The sequence below is a fragment of the Aphelocoma coerulescens genome, chromosome 8 (assembly GCF_041296385.1).
Source record: "Aphelocoma coerulescens isolate FSJ_1873_10779 chromosome 8, UR_Acoe_1.0, whole genome shotgun sequence".
Taxonomy (NCBI): Eukaryota; Metazoa; Chordata; class Aves; order Passeriformes; family Corvidae; genus Aphelocoma; species Aphelocoma coerulescens.
In genome coordinates, this window is record NC_091022.1 from 17563719 (window position 1) to 17583148 (window position 19430).

The 19430-nt window shown below is 40.0% G+C and overlaps 1 protein-coding gene and 1 long non-coding RNA gene across 3 annotated transcripts in view; one reads left to right on the forward strand and one right to left on the reverse strand.

Moving 5' to 3' along the window:
- PKN2 (protein kinase N2) overlaps positions 1 to 8761 on the reverse strand; it is a 55478-nt gene extending 46717 nt beyond the window's left edge. The window contains exon 1 of one of the 2 annotated variants that reach the window (XM_069022891.1): positions 8359 to 8761. In XM_069022891.1, the coding sequence (XP_068878992.1) occupies positions 8359 to 8406 (48 nt within the window). In that variant the 5' untranslated portion in view covers positions 8407 to 8761. Of the gene's footprint in view, positions 1 to 5231; positions 5407 to 8358 lie in introns of those variants that run through there. The other variant, XM_069022892.1, reaches the window with a different exon arrangement.
- A 286-nt stretch (positions 8762 to 9047) lies between these two features.
- LOC138114022 (uncharacterized) overlaps positions 9048 to 19430 on the forward strand; it is a 156849-nt gene continuing 146466 nt past the window's right edge. Inside the window, exon 1 of the long non-coding RNA XR_011152451.1 lies at positions 9048 to 9324. This is a non-coding gene — a long non-coding RNA (uncharacterized lncRNA). The remainder of the gene's footprint in view (positions 9325 to 19430) is intronic.

Here is a 19430-nt window from a genome sequence, read left to right on the forward strand (position 1 = left end):
CAGTTTGTTCCTGCCCCAGACCATTCACTCATATATATGCCAGTACAAATCTTTATATGGCCACACAGTGAACTGCAATTGTGAACCTGATCTGACTGAAAACTAATGCAGGGGTGAAAAAAACTCACTAAAACAAAACAACAAGATCTGTTCACCATATAGCTGCCTGTGCAAATGTAAAGCAACACAATATGGAACATACTCTCTTTCAGCAGTGATACCAGCTGACAAAGTCTGACACTTTCTTTGAGCAACAGACTCAAGTCTGTATGGGCAAAGCTTCCAGTTCCAGCACATGACGTTATCAATGAACCAACTAGAACTCTTCCATCCTAAATTTATGTCACAGACCTGCCTTACATCTTACTGTAACAAAGAAAACCAATCTGAATATAATTTTGACAGTTTTCAAAAATACATATGTTAAAGTTCCTAAATTCATAGGCCAACTATAGCAGCAGTGATATACTAAACCATATCACTGTTACCTGTTTAATTACACAGTTTGTGTTTGGGACTTTGAAAAAAAAAAATGACATTTTTTCTGATGTTTTAATCATCAACTCTCAATTTCTCCTCAAAAGTTACATGAAGTTTATTTATAAAAATAAATATACATCCATGCAGCTGAATAGAAGAATAATTTCAGAACACCAATGTACTGCAATTACTTACAAGTACTATTTCAGGTAAATAACAAACTTACTGTTACTTCTTGCTAATTTTAATAGCCTATTTATTTTAATAGTCTAACAAATATGAGTACATAGGATATTGCATATGTATTTATGAAATTCATGTACATGTATTTACTTTTTAAATTTCATTAGAGAAAATGTATGTGGTAGTGATGTTCAAGTACTTTGAGTATTAAGAGCTAAAGAAAAAAAAATAAATAAAAGGTGTCTCAGCCCTCAAATTCCAAGAGTTGAGCAATATTCTCTGGGTTTAAGGCTCAGAAAACTATTATTGTTGTATCTATCCACAAGAAAAGTTCTCCTTTCTGACCCAATCTGCTTGCAAGTGTTTCCATCACAGTAACAGACAGAGCCCCACAATATTCTTGTGATTTATCTTAGAACTTTAATATAATCTACTAGTACCTTGGTATTGCAGATTCAATTATGCCTTCTCCTGGCTATAGATCAGCTGCCTATTGTATTTTGTTACATCCTAATAACAAGTGTGGAAAGTTAGTGGAAAGCTGTCTCCCTGGTTCTTCTCCATAGAAACGGAAGTGATTCTGCTACTTTCATTTTCAGGCTAACATGCTCTTGGGTTTAACGGAAACTTAAAATCTATGAACCCTACCACCATGTTGCAAGGTAACAAATATCTGAAAACCCTGAAGAGAAAAAAAAGTTTGCTTAAGCACCAGACTCCCATACATAACACCATAGGCAGGAACCAGATATTAGAGGCTTTTGATTCAAGCTCTCTGATCTGCACTTATTTAGAGAAGAAGTCAGAAATTCTCTGTCATTTAAAAACCAATACATCTCCAGTGAAGAAAACAAGGCTTAAAGGAATGCATGGGAATTGGAGGTAGAAAAAGGTAGCTAATTTAGTCATGTCCCCATTAAGGTTTTTACCAATCCTGATTTGTACGTTGGGACAGAGCAAGCTGTCCCTGGGTCTTTTTTTATGGCACAAAAAAAGAACAGGTAAATGCTGCATATATTAAACTTTCACAGCCCAGCCCTTCCTAGTCATCATTTCTTATTTGTTACCTATCTGATAGCTAGCAATGTATCTACAGTAAAATAACAAAGGCTTTTAGTATAGATATACTTGGCCTAGGAAAATACACTTCTGTTAATATTCCTATTTTTTCCTGGCTGCCCAGTGGAAGCAACAAACTCCAGTAATGAGAGCACAGTCTTGCCATCTCTGTGCATCTACTCCAGAAGTGCTCTGTACACTGCAGCAGCAGTAAACAGGAAGTACAGCCACAGTGGGCATAATGTTGATGCAGAGTATAGGAAACTGTATCTATACCCGACATCAAGAAAAATGTAAGGCGTGGTCTGCTCTTAAAAAACAATCAGCTCACCGCTACACAGCTGGCAGTCCCACAACTGAGCCAGAGTAACTAATCACATGAACCTTCTCAACTTACCCTGCACCCATGAAGTTAAATGCACTAGCTCATATAGCTTCCTTTCAGCCCCTTCTATTAACCAGAGTACAACAGCAGCACAATTCCCAGCAGAGCTGGTCCATTTAGTTGAACATAAGCCTGCAAATGCACACTAGTATCCTGTTCATGAGTGTCTCCTCATCACAGAACCTCAGCCATATCATCCTCACCAGCTACCAGAATTTGCAACAGCAAAGCTGATGGATGCCACAAAACTTCCTTAGTTTGACAGACAGTGACAGAATTCCTGAAAGTTTGGAAAATCATCCCACAAAATTATGAAAAAACCCAGAGAGCAGTACTTTGTTCCAGAGGATGTACTCCCAGACTGCCACGCAAGTAGTTCAATTCACTGGTGGGGTGTCAAACCGGTAAAATGGCAGTAAAAAAAATGGTGTTGATTTGTGTCACTGTGACATAATTGTATTGCTGCAGTTCAAATAAACAAACATATCAGATCTACTGTAACTTGTAAGGACAGGCCTAAAGCATTTTGTTAGCTAATGGCACTATTAGTTTCTGTTTCAATACAGTACTTCTGAATCTTATCTCAAAGTAACAGAAGACATGGGTTTGATTCTACTACATAAATCTCATTTCTTTAAAAAGAACCTCCTGCACCCACACCAAACACTAGCAAAGATGCTCTTTTGCTTGTGCCAGGAACTGCAGACCAATCATTAATAATTAAAGCTTCAAAGTACCTTGCAAATGCTTTGCCCATGCTACAACGTGCAGTCTCGTGAGAGATGCTTCAGCTCAGCTTGTTCCTGAACCCATTCACTTAGTGGACCCATGCAGCAAAAAAACAAAACAAACAAAAAGCCTACCATCAACCAATTCATACCAGTTGTGCAAGTGATTTCTAGCAAAAGCAAAAAAAAAAAAAAAGAAAGCAGACTGAGCCCTCCACTGCATGTAACACACATAAAACACATATAAGACTGTTACTCTGAATCTAAGTAGAGGTCTTAGTCTCTAATTCAGCACTGATGAAGAAATTCTTAATCCCAACATTAAATCCTTAAACCACTCTTTCCCAATGTAAAGGACACATTTATCTAGTTATTCTACTGCAGATTTTAGGTTACATTGTAATGAATGACCTTCACAATGTATAAAACTGTTCCAGAAGAGCTATTACACATAGTGTAACTAAATACTTTTCTACTCGCCATCACTAATAATTTATCTTGAGTTAAAATAACAGATCTGGGTCCTAAAAAGAGAGCTGCTCTGATAAAGGTAATTCAGTCAAATGTATACAAGTCTACATCATATACAAGTTCCTATGTTACTAGGCAGACTGACAGAATTCAAAAAATGGAAAAAAAATCAACACAAAACAAAACCAAGAACTCCAACCGTGCCCCTACCAAAAGGTATTTTAAGGACTATTTATGTTCCACTGAGAACAGGATGCATATTTTGCTAATACAAGATTTGAATAGAGGACTGTTTAAAGAATAATATACATCCACAAATGGAAAAAACCCCGAAGTGCTTCTCTAAATCCATCAGTTCTGAAAGCATTTGTAGGGAACTAAGAAGTCCCAAGCAGCTGTACACACATTTTCATTTCTAAACTGCAGTTGACTAGTTCAGGATATTTTCACCTGAATGTAACATCCTCTCCTCCTGAAGAAAGAGTCATTCAAAATTATTTCAAGCTAATCTGTCGTAGCTGAATATTATTTGAAGGCAGTCTTACTGCTGAGTGTTCAGCCCAATTACAATGTCTCTTCAAAACAGATTAATTAGGTTACTTGTACCTTTTTACGGTGTCCTTAGGCACTTGACCACAGCTAATAATATACACCCAGTACTTTCCAACTCCAAAAAAGCTGGCATTGTTACCTCTATTCTAAAGATGAGGAAACTGAGACATGAGTAAGCAAAGTCATCTGCCTAATGTCACCTAGCTGAGAGCAGAGAAGCCAGGAATGAAATACAGGTCTTCAGAATCCCAGCCAGTAGTTTAGTAAGTACAAGTGCCCAGTTTTATACACATTTATATACAAAACACAGTAGTATAGCCTCAGACTCAACTGTCCAATTTGTATCATGCAGACTAACAAAATACTAAGCATTGTTCAGTCACATTAATTTTACAAATATTATTGTCCTAGATATGAAATGGAAAAATAAACCACAAACTACACCAGATGTGCCATTATATAATCATAATTTACATATATTTCAGTTGTGGTACTGTTCATCACTATTTAAAAAAAAATTTACTGTGGCCTTTAAACACGATTCTGTCAGGAAATTCATGCTTTAAGATCTCTAAGTACAGCACTGTAGGAAATTAGGCGACCAGGGCGTTAAAACAAGATATTCATTAAAAAAATCCCTTTATGCTGACCAGTATAAAGACATTTTTTACAACCTTCTGTAACATTAAAAGTATGTATTATGGTTGAGTTTGAAAAGTTAAGTTCAGGTAGAGCCTTTAATATTTCCATTTGAAGTAACTGAGGGTTTGTTACGTGCTTATTCTTTTTGGGGCATAGACCAAGTTCTCGATTTTGACCAAACAATTTCATTTAAGCAAATAAACCCAAGTAATATACTCTTTTCCCCTGATATAAAGCAAGTATTGCTTTGCAAAACACAACTTTGAGTGAAGCAAAAATTTTTGTAAAATAAATCCTGTAACATTAACAATAAAAGCCCCAAGTTTAGTACTGTCTAAAAAAGAAGTGGTAGTGAACACCTAGAAGGACAAAAGTGTAATCACTGTGGATACACAATAGTTTCATTTAAATACGCTTAGCAATAATTTCTGTTAACCCAGCCATACCAACTTACTACACTGACATCTACCATTACTGCTAAGAAAGCACACACACTTAACAAAAGACCATTTTCTTTTTAATAATGGTTTGAAAAAACACAAACCAAACTTTTTTCAATAAAAAACTTACAATATTTTATTTCATGGATACCTTATTTAACAACCTACAGCACTGTATGTTAGAGTTTAGTTTTATGAAGAAACAGACTTGCCACTTCCACCAGGAAGCAAAGAGTTAAAGACTGTGCAATTAACCTGAGAGCAAGCACTAGAGAGGAGAGGCTAGTTTACCTGGTGTACAAAGTTCTAAGGGATGCAAGCCCAGAGAAGGACAGCAGAATTTTGGAAGGGAAGGCAATCAGCAATACTGGTTCTTACCCAAGCTCATTCCTCCTCCTACTAAAGAACCTGTACTGGAGATAAAAGGAGGTAAAAAAGGGTAATCTGGCTTTATGTAATCTTTCAATCTTTAGTAATCTCAGGCAATTTTGCTGGTGAAGCTACCAGAACAAACTAAAGAGAGGATTTGCTTACTGCCAAGTTTACTTTGTATTTTGCATTTGATAACTACTGAGGAATAAGTGTTGCATTTTTCACCTTGAACAAACTTAGCTCAAAACTTGCTAAGTAGCAAGATAGACTTTCCACATCCCACTAACAGTCTGTAAAATGTTCAAAGTAAAACAAAATAGAGAAGAATGGATACAATATTTTGTATTAAAAGCAGGACAGAAATATCAAGTGGATATTTGCTAGCAGAGGTTTTTAAGAAATTGCTCTATGAGATATGGCATCACTTATTTAAAATGCAAAACTTTCATTGTGAGAAGTGAGATCTAGAGCCTACTTAAGGCCTGTTTAATTAAGCCTTTGAAACAAGAACATGTACCACATCTATATTTTGACACTTTCTTATTAGCAAGCAGTTATTTTGCTTTTTTCTTTTTCATGTTTTCTCCGAATCCACTTCACATCCTGTTAGTCAGTAGTTGTGACAGTCTGCCAATCTTTCTGTCAGGAGCATTCAGTTGATTGGTAACTACTGATCCACTTTTATCAACTTCATCCCAGCCTAAGAGTTTTCTTACAGCATGCCGGAGTACACAGGCCTGTCATAACCAGGTGCACACAGCACGTAACACAGCACAAAGCAATGTGTTGTATTGATCGCTGACTGATACTCACTTTAGAGTCCATGTCAGGAACAAGCTTGGCATTTACACTGGGTTTAGCTTGTTTTCAGTAAGTTTTCACACGTATTAACAAAACATCTAAATCACACATGACCCGTGATCTAGATTAACCCATGTACTTGACCCTTTAAACCTTTACTGCAGCCATGAATCCTACAACTTCCTCATCTTTCTGTGCAGGATTGCAATATGCAAGCAAAAGTCCATTTCACATATAAGCACTTTTCAAGTTAGAGTTCTTACGATTGAGGAAGTTCCCTCCTGAAGAAATGTGAGTGAAATGGCGTATCTCACACTTCACTGCAGTTCCCTTTACTTTCTGACCATACCACTAAACCAACTTTAATGCACAGGTATATGAAGAGCAATTTGTTTTGAGGTATTCCCAAGCAAAACTATATTGATGCCTTTGCATTTCACTGCTAATACACAGCACTGCAAACAAAACACCATCTTTACAGCAGTTCTTTCTGATATGAAAGTTCCTCTTAAAAATACCTAAAAGTTAGCAGTTCACAAAGCTTAAACCCCACTGGGATTCCCACATTAACTTTTTAACTTTACTGTTTTGTGCAAGAAACTATTTATTGATACAGAAGTTACCATATATAATGGAAGAGACAGTGCAACCAAAGAATCTAATCCACCCTAGGTTTGTTGGTTGGTTGGTGGGTTGTTTTTTTTGGGTTATTTATTTTTTTAAAATTAGTATCACTGTCAGTCTCACCTTTCAAGGAAAAAAGTAACAAAACAAAACCAAAACCAACCCTTCCCATCTTCCAAAACAAAAATCTCCACTCATTTCTGTTTAAAGTATTTGGAACCCCACTTTAGGTACTTCTACAGAAATGTTGCTTCTATTTAGCTTACTTGAAACACTACTATAGTTATTCACACAGCTCACCACTTCAAACAGGTTTACCAGCTTATATGTCATCGTATCAAGTTCGTATTAACATAGTGATTCTTCCTAGGCACTTATGAGCCACTGATTAAAGTTCAGCATTTTTGATGAATTCTTAGCCTTCAGCCATCTCACGTGCTACAATATTAAGTATACTCCTACATCTGTTGTGCCTTCTCTTCCTTTGCTATTCAAGTAAGCACACCTCTAACAGTCAAAATTACAGGAGAACTTAACAGAATTTAGGAAACAAAATTTCTTTGTTTTTTTAAACATGCTTTTCTAATTTTTATTTGAGCATTAAATTCAATACTTTCCATTTATGGACTTCTTACTTGGGTCCACTGTCCAACTAATAAATTCAGAGACACATTCTCTGTGTGGGTAAACGTAACAACTTGCATGGATTTAGTGATGTATATTAAAAAAAAAAAAAGAAAGAAAAGAAAAGCAAGCTTTCCTCAGAACAAGGAAGCCGAAGAGGTAGCAGATTGTGCTGATATTTAAAGACAAGAGCACAAAAAGTGAAGCTCCGGAATTGCACCTAACCGTGCAGGCGACAAGCAGAAAAGTAGCAGTTGCACAGGCACCCAAAACCGGTCAGATTACAGGGACGGAAACCTCTAACCCTTGAGCTTTCAACCCTTAACAGTGTTGCGGGGTCTTTTGGGATTGTTTTTTTGTAGTGACAAGAACCCTTGCCGTGTGACAAATAACGTCGATCGCACCATTTTCTCCTCTTCCCAAGCTCGGCGTTCAAGGCCTACAAGAAGGAAGCTGCTCCGGCTCCTGCGCGGTGCCATGTCCAGAGGAGAGAGAGGCTCTTTGCCTGACCCTGACGGGGGCGTGGGGTGGCCACCGGGAGCCCTTCGGCCGGGCCCGGACGAGCGCCGTGCGCCGGGCGGCGGGGGAGGGCGAGAGCTCCGGCCCCCGTAGCGGCTCCGGGCGCGGGCAGCCTTAGGGCGGGCGGAGGGCGATCCCGGGGCGGTGGGGCCGCGGCCGGGGCGGGGGGCGCGGCCCGGGCAGGCCCCGCCGGAGGGACGCGGCCGCTCGGCAGGGGAAGGAGGGAGCCGAGCGCAGACAAAAGCGGGTCGCGGCCGGCGGCGGGGTGGGGCTGTGACCGGGCGGCGGCGCCTCCGCTCCCGGGGGAGAGCAGCGGGAAGAGGCCTGGGGTGGGCACGGGCTTCCGCCGGCCCCCCAGCCCGGGGTGGGCGTCCCGCGCCGAGCGGCGGGCAGGGGGCGGCGGGGCGCGGCGGCTCCTCCGTCCTCCCCGCCAGGGAGGGAGGGGAGCGGGTCTGGGGCGGCGCCCCTCGCCGGTTACCTGTAGCTCGGTGAAGAGGATCTCCCTCTCGGCCGCGTTGGACGCCATTGCGCCGGGGTTTGAAGTCCGCACCTGGGCGCTGCTGCTGCCGCCGCCGCCGGCGGGGAGGGGAGCGAGGGAGGCGGGCCCGGGTCCGGGACTAAGGGCGCATCGGGGGCGGGGGGAGCGCTCCGTGCTAAGGCAGGCGGGCGGGCGTGTGCGGGGGGGCTGCCGCTGCCCCCTCTACTCTCATGGGGTGGCGGTGGGCTGTGGGGCGCGGTGCGGCGCGTTCCCCGCGGCGCGGTACAGAGCGGCGCGTTCCCCGCGGTGCGGAGCGGCGCGCTCGGAGCGGTGCGGAGCGGCGCGGTGCGCTCCCCGCCGTGCGGTGCCCGCGCTGCGCTCCCCGCCCGGGCGCGGCGCTCGGCCCTGGCAGCGCTCGGGCCGCTGCTGCGCCTGCGGCCGCCGCCGATGTCGCACCATTTGGCTGTCACCCTGTCGCAAAGGCGTCGCTGCTTTGCGGCTCCCGGAGCACGTGACCACGCGGGGAGGAAGCGTGCGCTCCCTCGCAGGCGGCCGGCGGCGCGCGCCCGCTCGGCCCCACCTCCCCCGCGCGGGCAGAGCGGCGCGAGGCGCCGAGCGCGGGAAGGCGGGCGCGAGCCCCCACAGCCCCCACAGCCCCTCACTCCCCTCAGCCCCCGGCGGCCTCTCCACCTCCTTCCCTGCACACTCCGCTGGTGGTTCTTCCCCATCCCTTAGGCTGCAGCGCTGGGAATCCTGTCGTTTTCTCCTGTGGTGGCGGGGTTTGGGGGGTGTGTGGCATGTTCCTGGTGTTGAGGGCTGCAGGGGCTCGGCTCTCCCGGGCCCAGGAGACAGGTGAAGCTCTCTGTTGGTTAGCGAAGGCAGGTAGCTCAGGAAGGAGAGGTCACGCTTGTCTCAAGCAGCCACCTGCCGCCCTGGGGACCTGGAGCAGTGGCCCAGGAGGTTGTGGTGAGTGGGGGCTGTAAATGCCGTTTTTAATAGTTTAAAAGGCTAATCATTTGTACTTGGGGTTCTTGGTGAGTTTTTTGGGGGTTGGCACTGTTCAGTTAATCTGCAGAGTAATAAGCTTCTCAGAGCTTCAAAATCGGTTTGAGTGTCTGGGAGGAAATGGTTTCTCTTTCCTCCTGGCGCCATGTGACAAGACCATTTATTTTCAGCTTCCTGTCTGTATCGAGGGTTGGTGTTTTTTTCTCATCTATCCATAAACATGTGCTTTCTGTTGTCCACTGTACACCCACATGCATTCTCATTCCACCTAATATTGGATGTTACATTCGCCTAATTGGACTACTGCAAAATGCTCTGTGGAAGCAATTATAGCTGTTCGTTTTTTTTTTTTTTTTTTACTCTATGTAGTTCATGACAAATTCATAAGCTGAGACATTTTCAATAGATTTAACTTCATGCAAGCATCATCAGCATTTGTTCTGTGTATGCTACTGCATCTCTGTATGGCTACAGGCCAACAGTAGTCTGTTTGCTCTAGGAATGCAAGTTAAACTTTGGAGGGTTGGGTTGTTTTGTTTTGTTTTTTTGAGGAAATAGGAGTGGGAAAAGTCAACAACAAGTTATCACTACTATTCCTAGCAAATTTGAAGCATTGTAAGTGTTCTTATACTTCTACTGTTGAGCACCAAACAAACCTGACAATCTAAAGTGCTATCATGCAGTAGAAAAGAAGTTTGTGAACATGTGCACACAGTTAGTTTCATGTAAAATAAATATTAAGATAGTTCTACAGTATCAATGCACATTTTTACTGAAATTACAGTTTCACTGACTTATATCTAAGTAGCTGTTTCATACAGTTCATAACTCGTACATACTCAAATTTATGTCTAGACTTAGTCCATTTCTGTTCTATGTAGCCGGTCATTTACAGGCTCAGAGGAGAACTTTACTTGCTGATCGTCTAAAAGTCACTATCTTAGAAAGACTGGAATTCAGTAAAATCTGCACTAGCACAGCTTCAGTGTCAGTGGTATGAAGCAGTCCTATTTTAGTGGTTTCATGTCAACAACCATGAAATGGTGTGCGGGACATGGTGAAGTTTTGGGCACAGTGCTTACGAATGGGATGGGGGAGATGGGGAGAAGAAGACTTTTATGCAATAATTTCTCATTTTGACCATGGTAGAATGTTTCCAAACTGTGTTAAAACTTCATTTGAACTAGTTTTAAGAACAGATGTTGAAGGATATAAAGAAGTAATCAGAAATCACTGGATTACTCTGACTTAGTGACTTCATATACTTGTCAGCATGTATGTGGTCCATTACTGCAGCTCGTCTCCTTGCCTAGTCCCATTGCAAAGGAGGAGAATCAATGTGCTTGAGGGAAACACAGATTGTGCCCCAGAGAAAATTCATAGATATATGAGTGAGTGTCAGCAAAGTTAGTTAAGCTTTGAGATTCTCTGTAAAACAGGCAACTGGGTTTGGTTCATGCTTAACCTAGCCTGCCTATTGAGTGTAGCCTAGAGCATATTATTACCCCTGTCAAGACAAGGCCTGTAATGTTTTTTTTGTATTCCCAATGTTATTTGTCTTGGAATGACACAGTCCTAGATTCTTTGATGGAAGTGTAGTGGCACAGGAATCTAAAGAGAAACTGGTTTGAGAAAACAATATTAGCTTAGCTAAATCTCTGATACTTAGTCATTCTTCCTTCAGAGTCTGGAAAGCACAAGGCAGTCCTGGACAAATGTAGCTCTGCATTTAAGTACTGTGATAGTAAATTACTGAGCAAGAGGGAACATTCCGAATGAGTCCCAAAATAGAAGGCAGTTAAGTAGCTAAGTCCGAGAATTTAGCATTATATGGAATCCTGAGTTCAGCCTGTGCCTTAAAATATGTGAATGCAATTTTTCAGCCATTATTCTGTTAGCTCATCCCTATTGTCAATTAACAAGCTAGAAGAGCAACCGAATGAAGCGGATGTCAGTATTACTGGCTAAGGCCTTTAATTGTTCTTCAAGTTGTGTTATTAAAGTCCTCATCACGAAGACCTGGAAAAGTGAATAGCTGAGACTTTCAGTGTTCCTGGTGCAAAACACACCTTGTGAACCCTTAAGCACAGTACAGAACTCTTTAGATAAATGTTCAGGACACAGTAAGCAACATCAAATGTATTTTTTAGAATAGTTCTAACTAGTACAATATATCACCTAAGAAAGAGCTTATTTTCACTTGGTGATGCATATAGAAATGAGCATTGACATGTGAAGAGCACCAGGTAGATGTTAATTATATTCTTATACTTACTACTGGCAAAACTCTACCAGGAAAAAAGGTAATTTCTTATTTAAGCTTCTGGTTAATCTTGCTTGTTTAAATTAGTGATGTAGGTCTAGAGGGAAAACAATGTAGAGATGTGCCTAGGGATGGGCAAAATGAAAGTCTTGGAAAGAAGAAATTGGATATGATTCTACATGTACCCTTAGATGAGTGGGGCAGAGCAATACTAGGCCAGCTCACCACCTTTTCAAGCACAGAACAAGTTCTAAGGATTAGTGGCCTTGTTAATGGGGAGGGCTAAAGGTTATTTAATTTTGCAAGTGATATTGATACCCGTTGAAGGAAATCCTTGTCTCATAAAGCGGGAATGCTAAAATTCGCACTTCAAATCTACTTTGGGATAGTATTTTAAGTTTTTTCATTTAGGAATAAAGACAACTAACTATGTAAAAGAAATGTAGCCCCAACATTAGTTTAAAAATAAAACCCCAAAGCACTACCACCACCACAACAGATTTTTAATAATGTAACCATTAGTTGTCCCTGACTTCTAGACAAAGCAGTGTTACTCTTGCGTAGTTGACCTCTAAGTTGGATCCTTTGAAAACCTTATGAAATTCTGGAACTATGAGGCACAGAAAAAATGAGATGGAGAATATATACATCTTTTGCCTTCTTTATTTGTTTACTTCAGCCTTGAGATGTTGAAAAAACAGTATAATAATGAAGAATAGTACTTTCCATCTTCCTGTTTTGCTTTGCAAATAATTGTGGGAATTGGAGAAGTCTTTGTTTTGTAAAGCTTCCAATACTACATCTTCCAATAGATTTAGGAATAAATATATCTAGGTCAGGTTAAACCTTAAGACAAAGTTAAATGTATATAATAATCTTTCTTAGACCAACAACTTGCTGGTATTTATTGAAGAAAATGCCATAAAGGAGAAAATATAAAATGGAAAAAAAAATCAGAAGTGTGGATAATTTTCGTTTTTTTGAAAACTCACTGCTTCCATAGTAGGTCTGAGGAGTTAATCACCTGCCTTTCACTCAGATTTCTCAAAGGGAATTCCGTGTCAGAAAAGGCTCCTGAGAGCATGAGGGCTCTCTGAGTCTCTTACTGATGTACCAGTGGCAGTGAAGGGGACAAGTTTATGACACGTCATAAACAGAAAACTAAAATGACTACATAAGTTTATTTAGCTCTTGTGGTACTTGCAAATTTCATGTGTACTTAAGCTATTCCTTTATTACTCTTAATTACACAACTAATCTTACAATTTCTATGTGGATTACTGTGATGTAATCATAATCCTCCTAGCAATTGCTGCACACTTTCTACTTAAAATTTGTCTTCTGTGTTTACATACTATTACCCAGGGCTAAGTGTAGGCAGATGTTATGAGGTGTGGAGTGCAGCAGACTTTATCTTACTATCTGTTTTATTAATTCTTGACCCTGGGAAGACTTGCAGTCAGTGAGAAAAGAGTGCTCCAGGGGAAGGAGGTTCGTTCCTGTTGTGGCCTCCTGTTTTTCTTTTCCATCCTTCTCTTAGGAGGAAAAGTCTGCCTTATGCCAGTTAATGTCAGTGGAACCTTGAGGCGAGGAAAGTCCTGCCTGTGCAGAACCAGCTGTTTAGATCAGACCTCATTTCTCTAGAGGAGATCAACTTGGATTATTTGAAGTAATAACAAAATGCATTATGTCTGTACATTAAGGCTATGAGCCCACAAGTGGATCAACAGTATGGATCTCTACACCTATGCTAAGTCCCAGTGATTCTAATTAAACTTGATTGTAGGATCCAGCTTATTATACTTGGTGTTGTTTCTGCAAATGAACTGCCCAGAAGAACTCTTGTGCTTTCATTGAATCCACTGAAGTGAATAGGGCCTAGTGCAGCACTGGTAACATCAAGACCTTATTTTCTACAACGTAGATGAGAGAGCACTCCAAGCAAGATAACCTTTGGATGGTTCCTGGTCTCATTGCTTTATTTCTGTAAATTGTAAGCACGTTACTTCAAATGGTGACTAAGGGAAAGTACCTTAGCTTGCTACAAAAACAAGGTAAAATTAATTCAAGAGTGATTCAAAATACGTCATCCTGTTACGAAGAAGGCTGATTTTCTGAGGGAATGTAGGTGGCTGGCTGTGATCTAAAGTTGCTATGAGTAAACATCAGAAAATTCAGGCTCAGGAGGTAATTGAAGGACTTTCTTCTGCAGCATTAAGGTGTGCAACTTCCTATGATTCTAGGAAAATCAAGTTCCTACAAAAGGCTTTTCAAATATAAAAGAAAGTTTTGCAACTTTAGGTGAAATCCCAGTCTGCATTTGGAGGGAAGGGAAATGTATTGCAGAGGATGAGTCAGACATGGCATACCCAGAGAAATCTTTGCAAAGGAGATCTGTGCTTGAAAGGCTGCTGCAGCCATGTCTCTTGCATGCTTGTAATGTGGGGTTTGACCTGCCTGTGGGCAGTCTGTTGCTTCCAGGAATATTAGACTGCAGATTTGCTGGCAGCTCGCAGCAGGGTGTACAGAAGTCAGAGGATTGTGTCCGTTCTCCTCTGCACCATGCTATTGACAGACCGGTCTCACCTTCTGTTATGGAAAGTGATGTGTGTGACTTGTGAACTTTTGGTCATCCTCAACCACCAATTTTGATTTGCTGTTTTGAAATCTGCAGCAAAGACTGACAAAAACAGGAAGTAAGTCCTTTGTATGACATGTCTGGTGATACAGCATCTATACATCAGTGTTTTCTTAACTCTAATATGTTCGTGGACACATAAATAATGATGTCAAATGGTCCTGAAACAGACTTCATCAGACACTCAGTCTTAGATGGTAATGATTTCTGGTCATGATTAACTTGATGGCTGTTTTTTTTCTCCATGTCTTTATCTCTTCTCAGAGACAGTAGTCTGCATATGTAACTCTGTCAGGGATTGAAGTCCTAAGTAGTTATTAACTTGTACTTAGTATGCAATGTCTCCAAATTAAAAGGGCAGATCTATCTTCATCTAATGAACACTTAGAACAAGAGTTACCTGGCAGGTTTGTAGCTAGCTCTAATTGCATTCTTCGTGCTCTGCTGGGACTGACATCCCCAGGAGAGAAGAGAGCTTAATAACTTTCCAAGAAAATGACAATTGCATCAAACAATATCAAGAGAAAAACATTCAAAAACGTTCTGATACTTAATATGTTAGTACTTCCCCCTCACTCTTCCTTGTCTTAACTACCTATCTTCCCTCACCTTCACTTTTTTTACTTTTAGGCTGTGGCAAACTTGCTGTCATGTAACTTAGTGCAACTTTACCTTGCTTTTATTTATGTTCTGCTGCTTATGAACCCTGTTTTTCAGAGATGTCTTGTTATGTTGTATTCCCCTTGTTATTTAAGCATAAGGGGAAGTAAGACTAGTCTCTCTTCTCTTTTTTTCCCTTCTTTTTTGTCTTCTTTTTTCCTTTCTTTTTATTTCTTCTTTCTCCCCCACCCCTGGAGAGGGATGGTCTTAACATGAGCGAGCAGGGAAGTTCATGACACTTGTCACTTTTGGGATATACCTTTTTAACTAGCTGTAACTTTCACACAGGTTCTTCAAAGGTATTTTCTCTTGTGTGAATGAATCTGCTGGCATTCTCATGTTTTCTGAAAAAAAGACAATGTAGAAAAGCTTAGGTGAGATTTCCGTACGGAAGCCTAGTTGCAAAGTTATTTGTGGAGTGACTCTTCTAACTGGAAAGTGATTAGGCATCTGTGAGACTAATTAAATTCTTGTGCTTCTCTTAATTTCCTTAGATACATAGATTTAAAAAAAAAATAAGATTTTTTTAAAAGCCAGTGATTTTTTAAAGTGTAAAGTGTTTTCTTGTAAGGATTTAATGTCATGGGCTTTATGTTCTAGGGCAAACACTGGAGGTCTTAAGGACTAAGCAGAATCAGTTTGAGTTAAGTTGCTTGAAATGCATTCACTGAAATCCCACACTGTCAGTCTGGCCTCGGATTTGAATTGTTTTTTATAATCACGTAATGAAATATAAAAGACTTCCAAGTTGATTTGCTGTCTAGCAGGTAGTTTGCAGTTAGTGAACATGTTTGTTCCTTATAAGAAAAATGAGGCTAGAAGCTACTGAAAAACATGGGGAAAAATGTTTAGGAGCCTTGATCTATTTTCTGTATCTACCCTGTCAAGGAGCAGTCAGCCAGAGGCAATCTCTGAGGTGGAGTTAATGGAGGAGAGGTCTGAAGTATACTGGTTTGATATTTGAAATAAGATAATGTGGATATTCTTTATGTTCATTTATATCTTTGCTTGCTGCAGTGTTAACATGTTAGCTTTAATGGAGGTAGCTTTTACACAAGTGCTAGAAATGTCTCTAGCTAATGCAGCATCCTCTCCTTCTTTGCTTGTTCTTTGCTTTCTTATGTTGCCTGCATACACCCCTTTTCCACCCTGGAAGTAGTGCAGTGATGGAGTAAGGCATAAAAATGAAGTGTAATAATATCAAAACAAAAAAATAAGGTTTACCCTCCTCCTGTCCTATATGCTTTCTCTTCATTCTGAGGTCCATCTAGTAAGCCATTGAACTGCAATGTCCTTAATGACTGTTTGATTGAGATAAGAGAGTTTAGATTAATTGAACCTGTGCTAGATGTGGTCATGATAATGATGGACATGATGGGGATATATCAGTGATATATGCCTTCAGAATCTTTAGAACCATGGCTGAGTTCTGTAAGACAGAAATGCACAATTACCTTAATAGTTGCATAAACAGCCCAATGTTTGGGGTTTGTTTATCACTAATCATGATAGATAATAGTAACAGTTGTTAGAAGAAAGTACCACATCTAGACATTAAAAGCATGGATTTTCACCATGGACCTAAATACAACGGTAAATCCAGTTGTTATTTGCACCTGCTATGCAGGTAGAGGTTGATTTAACATTAGAAAAGTGCAATAATAAGGATAATAAAATTGTATACTGTATTATCATGTTTGCAGACTTTAGATGCAGCAGACAGTATAACTTGTTTTCATGATGCTTAGATTATCATACTTAGCATTCAAAAACATGAATATTTTGTAAGTATAGTATAACAGGAGTCTTTTAAAAGAAAAAGGTGAAGCAGAGGCCAGTTGGGGATTGCTGTTCACAGGCTGTCCTTAACTCTGCTTATTGCTTCCCCTTTTCCCAGCAAATCCAGTATTTAAGAAGGATTGTAAGACCCATGTAATCATTGAGGATTTACTTTCTTGGTGCCTCAGAGCTGCGTTCAGCAACAACACCAGTGTTTTGTTTTTTAAACATACACATCACCTTCACAAGGTAAAGATAGATATCATCAGGAAGTATTTTGGATAGTAACAACTGTAAATTGTTGCTTGAAACTAACATTAGAAATATAAGTAGACATAGGTTCAACTTTTGGTCTTGCACTGACAGAAGGTGCTGTAGTTCTACAGCCATCTTAGATACAACTGATGTAAATTGGGACTCAAACTAATGAGGTCAAGTCTCTTTTCCTTTTGTGTCAGTACAAAATATTCTTAATTCTCAGTTTGATACTAAAATACAGAAGAATTCTAAATATATAATAGTTAGGCTAAGGTTCAGGGTAGGGTAGAATAATCTCTGCTGGTAAAAAGTTCTGGTGTTGGGTGAATAGAGAGCACAGTATTCTGATAAACTGCTTAATATTTCTTAATGCTTAAAGTTTCTGAAGATTAGGCAGTGTAGATTGGTGGATTAATTAAATGAACAGTTTAATTGAAGCACTTTAGAATTGGAGTTTACCTTACACTGTTTCCAGTCTTTGCTTCAATACAGGCAAAATATAGAAACATTAGTGTTTATTCATATGCAGCTTTCCTCTTACTTGCTTAATATCCAAGGACACAGCATTTCTAAGTGTCCTTAGCATAAAAACGAAAAATAAATCGGTAATGAGAAAGGTGTATTAATGAAAGAATCTTATAAATGGAAATCTTAATATTAAATTGCTCCATCTAGTGGCAATCTGCTAAAACTGCTATTTTTCTTTAGTGATTCTTATCCCTTAGTAATGATTATACTTCTTAAGAATTTAAGATTGAATTCTTTTTTTACATAGGAAGCACTCTACCAAGGGAACTGCACATGTGACAAGGGACAAACTTTGATTTTCCTTCCAGTTTCTTCTGGGGGTTTTCACTGTTTCCTTCAATGGAAGCAAGCCTTAATGTGTCCAAGTGTCTCAACTGCTTTTGAGATCTTGGTTTTAGCGCCTTACTATCTTCGATTCGAGTTCTTCTTGGGCCTGGGAGGGAAAATAGAGAAGCTGGATTGCATAAATAATACAATAAGGATGAAGTCTCTGATTCTTTGTCAAAGAGTTAAAATACACAGTGAATCATGTGCTAAGTCCAGCATCTTGCGTCCTAACATGAGAGAAATTTCAGTTGCACATTGTTTCATCCAGATTCCTTAACTGGCATTGCGGCTGTACATTTCATAATAATAATGAACTAATTGAATGGCTCGTTAATGTCAAAATACTTTGTAAGCGGTTGGAGTTCTTTCTCCAATCAAGGTGAAAACACCTGTGTTTCCCAATCACATGAAAACAGGGAGAAAATTCAAAAGGAAAATGTTCAAGAAGAGCTTTAATTGAGACATCTCTGATGCCTTCTTCCTTTGAACACCTTGAAAAGACAAAAAAAATAAACAAAAAAGAAGGGAGCTCTTGAGGAGACCTGCATATTTCTTGCTGCCCACTGCTGTGATCCCTTGTGCAGCTGGCTTTAAGGGGAACTGAGGTGCTTAAGAATGCAAAATCATAGAACAATGAATCACTTTCAGGGTGATTGTTTGGGTTTTTTTTTCTGTTTCTCAGTAGAGCCCAAAATTGTGCAACCAGCAGCTGAAGTCCTGCAGAACACAAAAAGTATTTAAAAATGAAAAGCAAAGAAAAGGCCCAACTGAAGTAGTCTAAACCCAAATTTTAAGTATTAGATTTTTATAAAAGAAAGCTGGCTGTTCTTGAAAATATAGCAGCTGTGCTGGACTTGCTGACTCCCCCGTCCTTTATTTTTGTATTAATTTTTTGGTTTTGGGTTATCTGCTACCTTTAATTTCCTGATAGATTAATTCTCTCCTCATTCCATGTCTAAATACTCCTTTAGTATTGAGAAACTGCTCTGTAAGACTGGAAGAGGTGCATTGTATTCCAAGACTGTTGTTGTTTTTATTATTCACTTGAATAATGGAACATAGATCTTTTAGTGCACTTTTCCAGACTTCCTCTTCCCAATTAGTTTGGTCACTTAAAATTGCAGATTGCTATTCCTATCTTCCTTTCCCAGGCCATTAAATATCACAATTGTGTTACTTCCCTACATGCTAAGTAAAGTTTCCTTGCAGCATGCATTTTAGTCTCAACTGTTATATTTCTGGCTGAACTTGCGAAGTTTGAAATACAAGGTATTACATCCTGATAATAGTTCATGAAGAAATATTTAATTGCTGTGAAATGGAATGGTGCTTTATCTTAAAATAGTAGAAATTTCCTTTGAATTAATTAAAAATATGTATATGGAATCTTTCTTGTTTCCCGAGGCAGATATATTGTCAGAGAATGCCTTATGATGATTTGTATTGGTTCAATTCTGCTCCTCTCTGGGGTTGCTTTGTTGTGTTGTTGTACTGATTTTGATACTGAAAAACATCTATGCCATTTTACTTCTCATCCCATCAAAAATGCCTTATTTTTCTAATTAAATATAATTGTTTTAAACCTGAGCCAAACAGCAGCAGTCCCAGGAAACA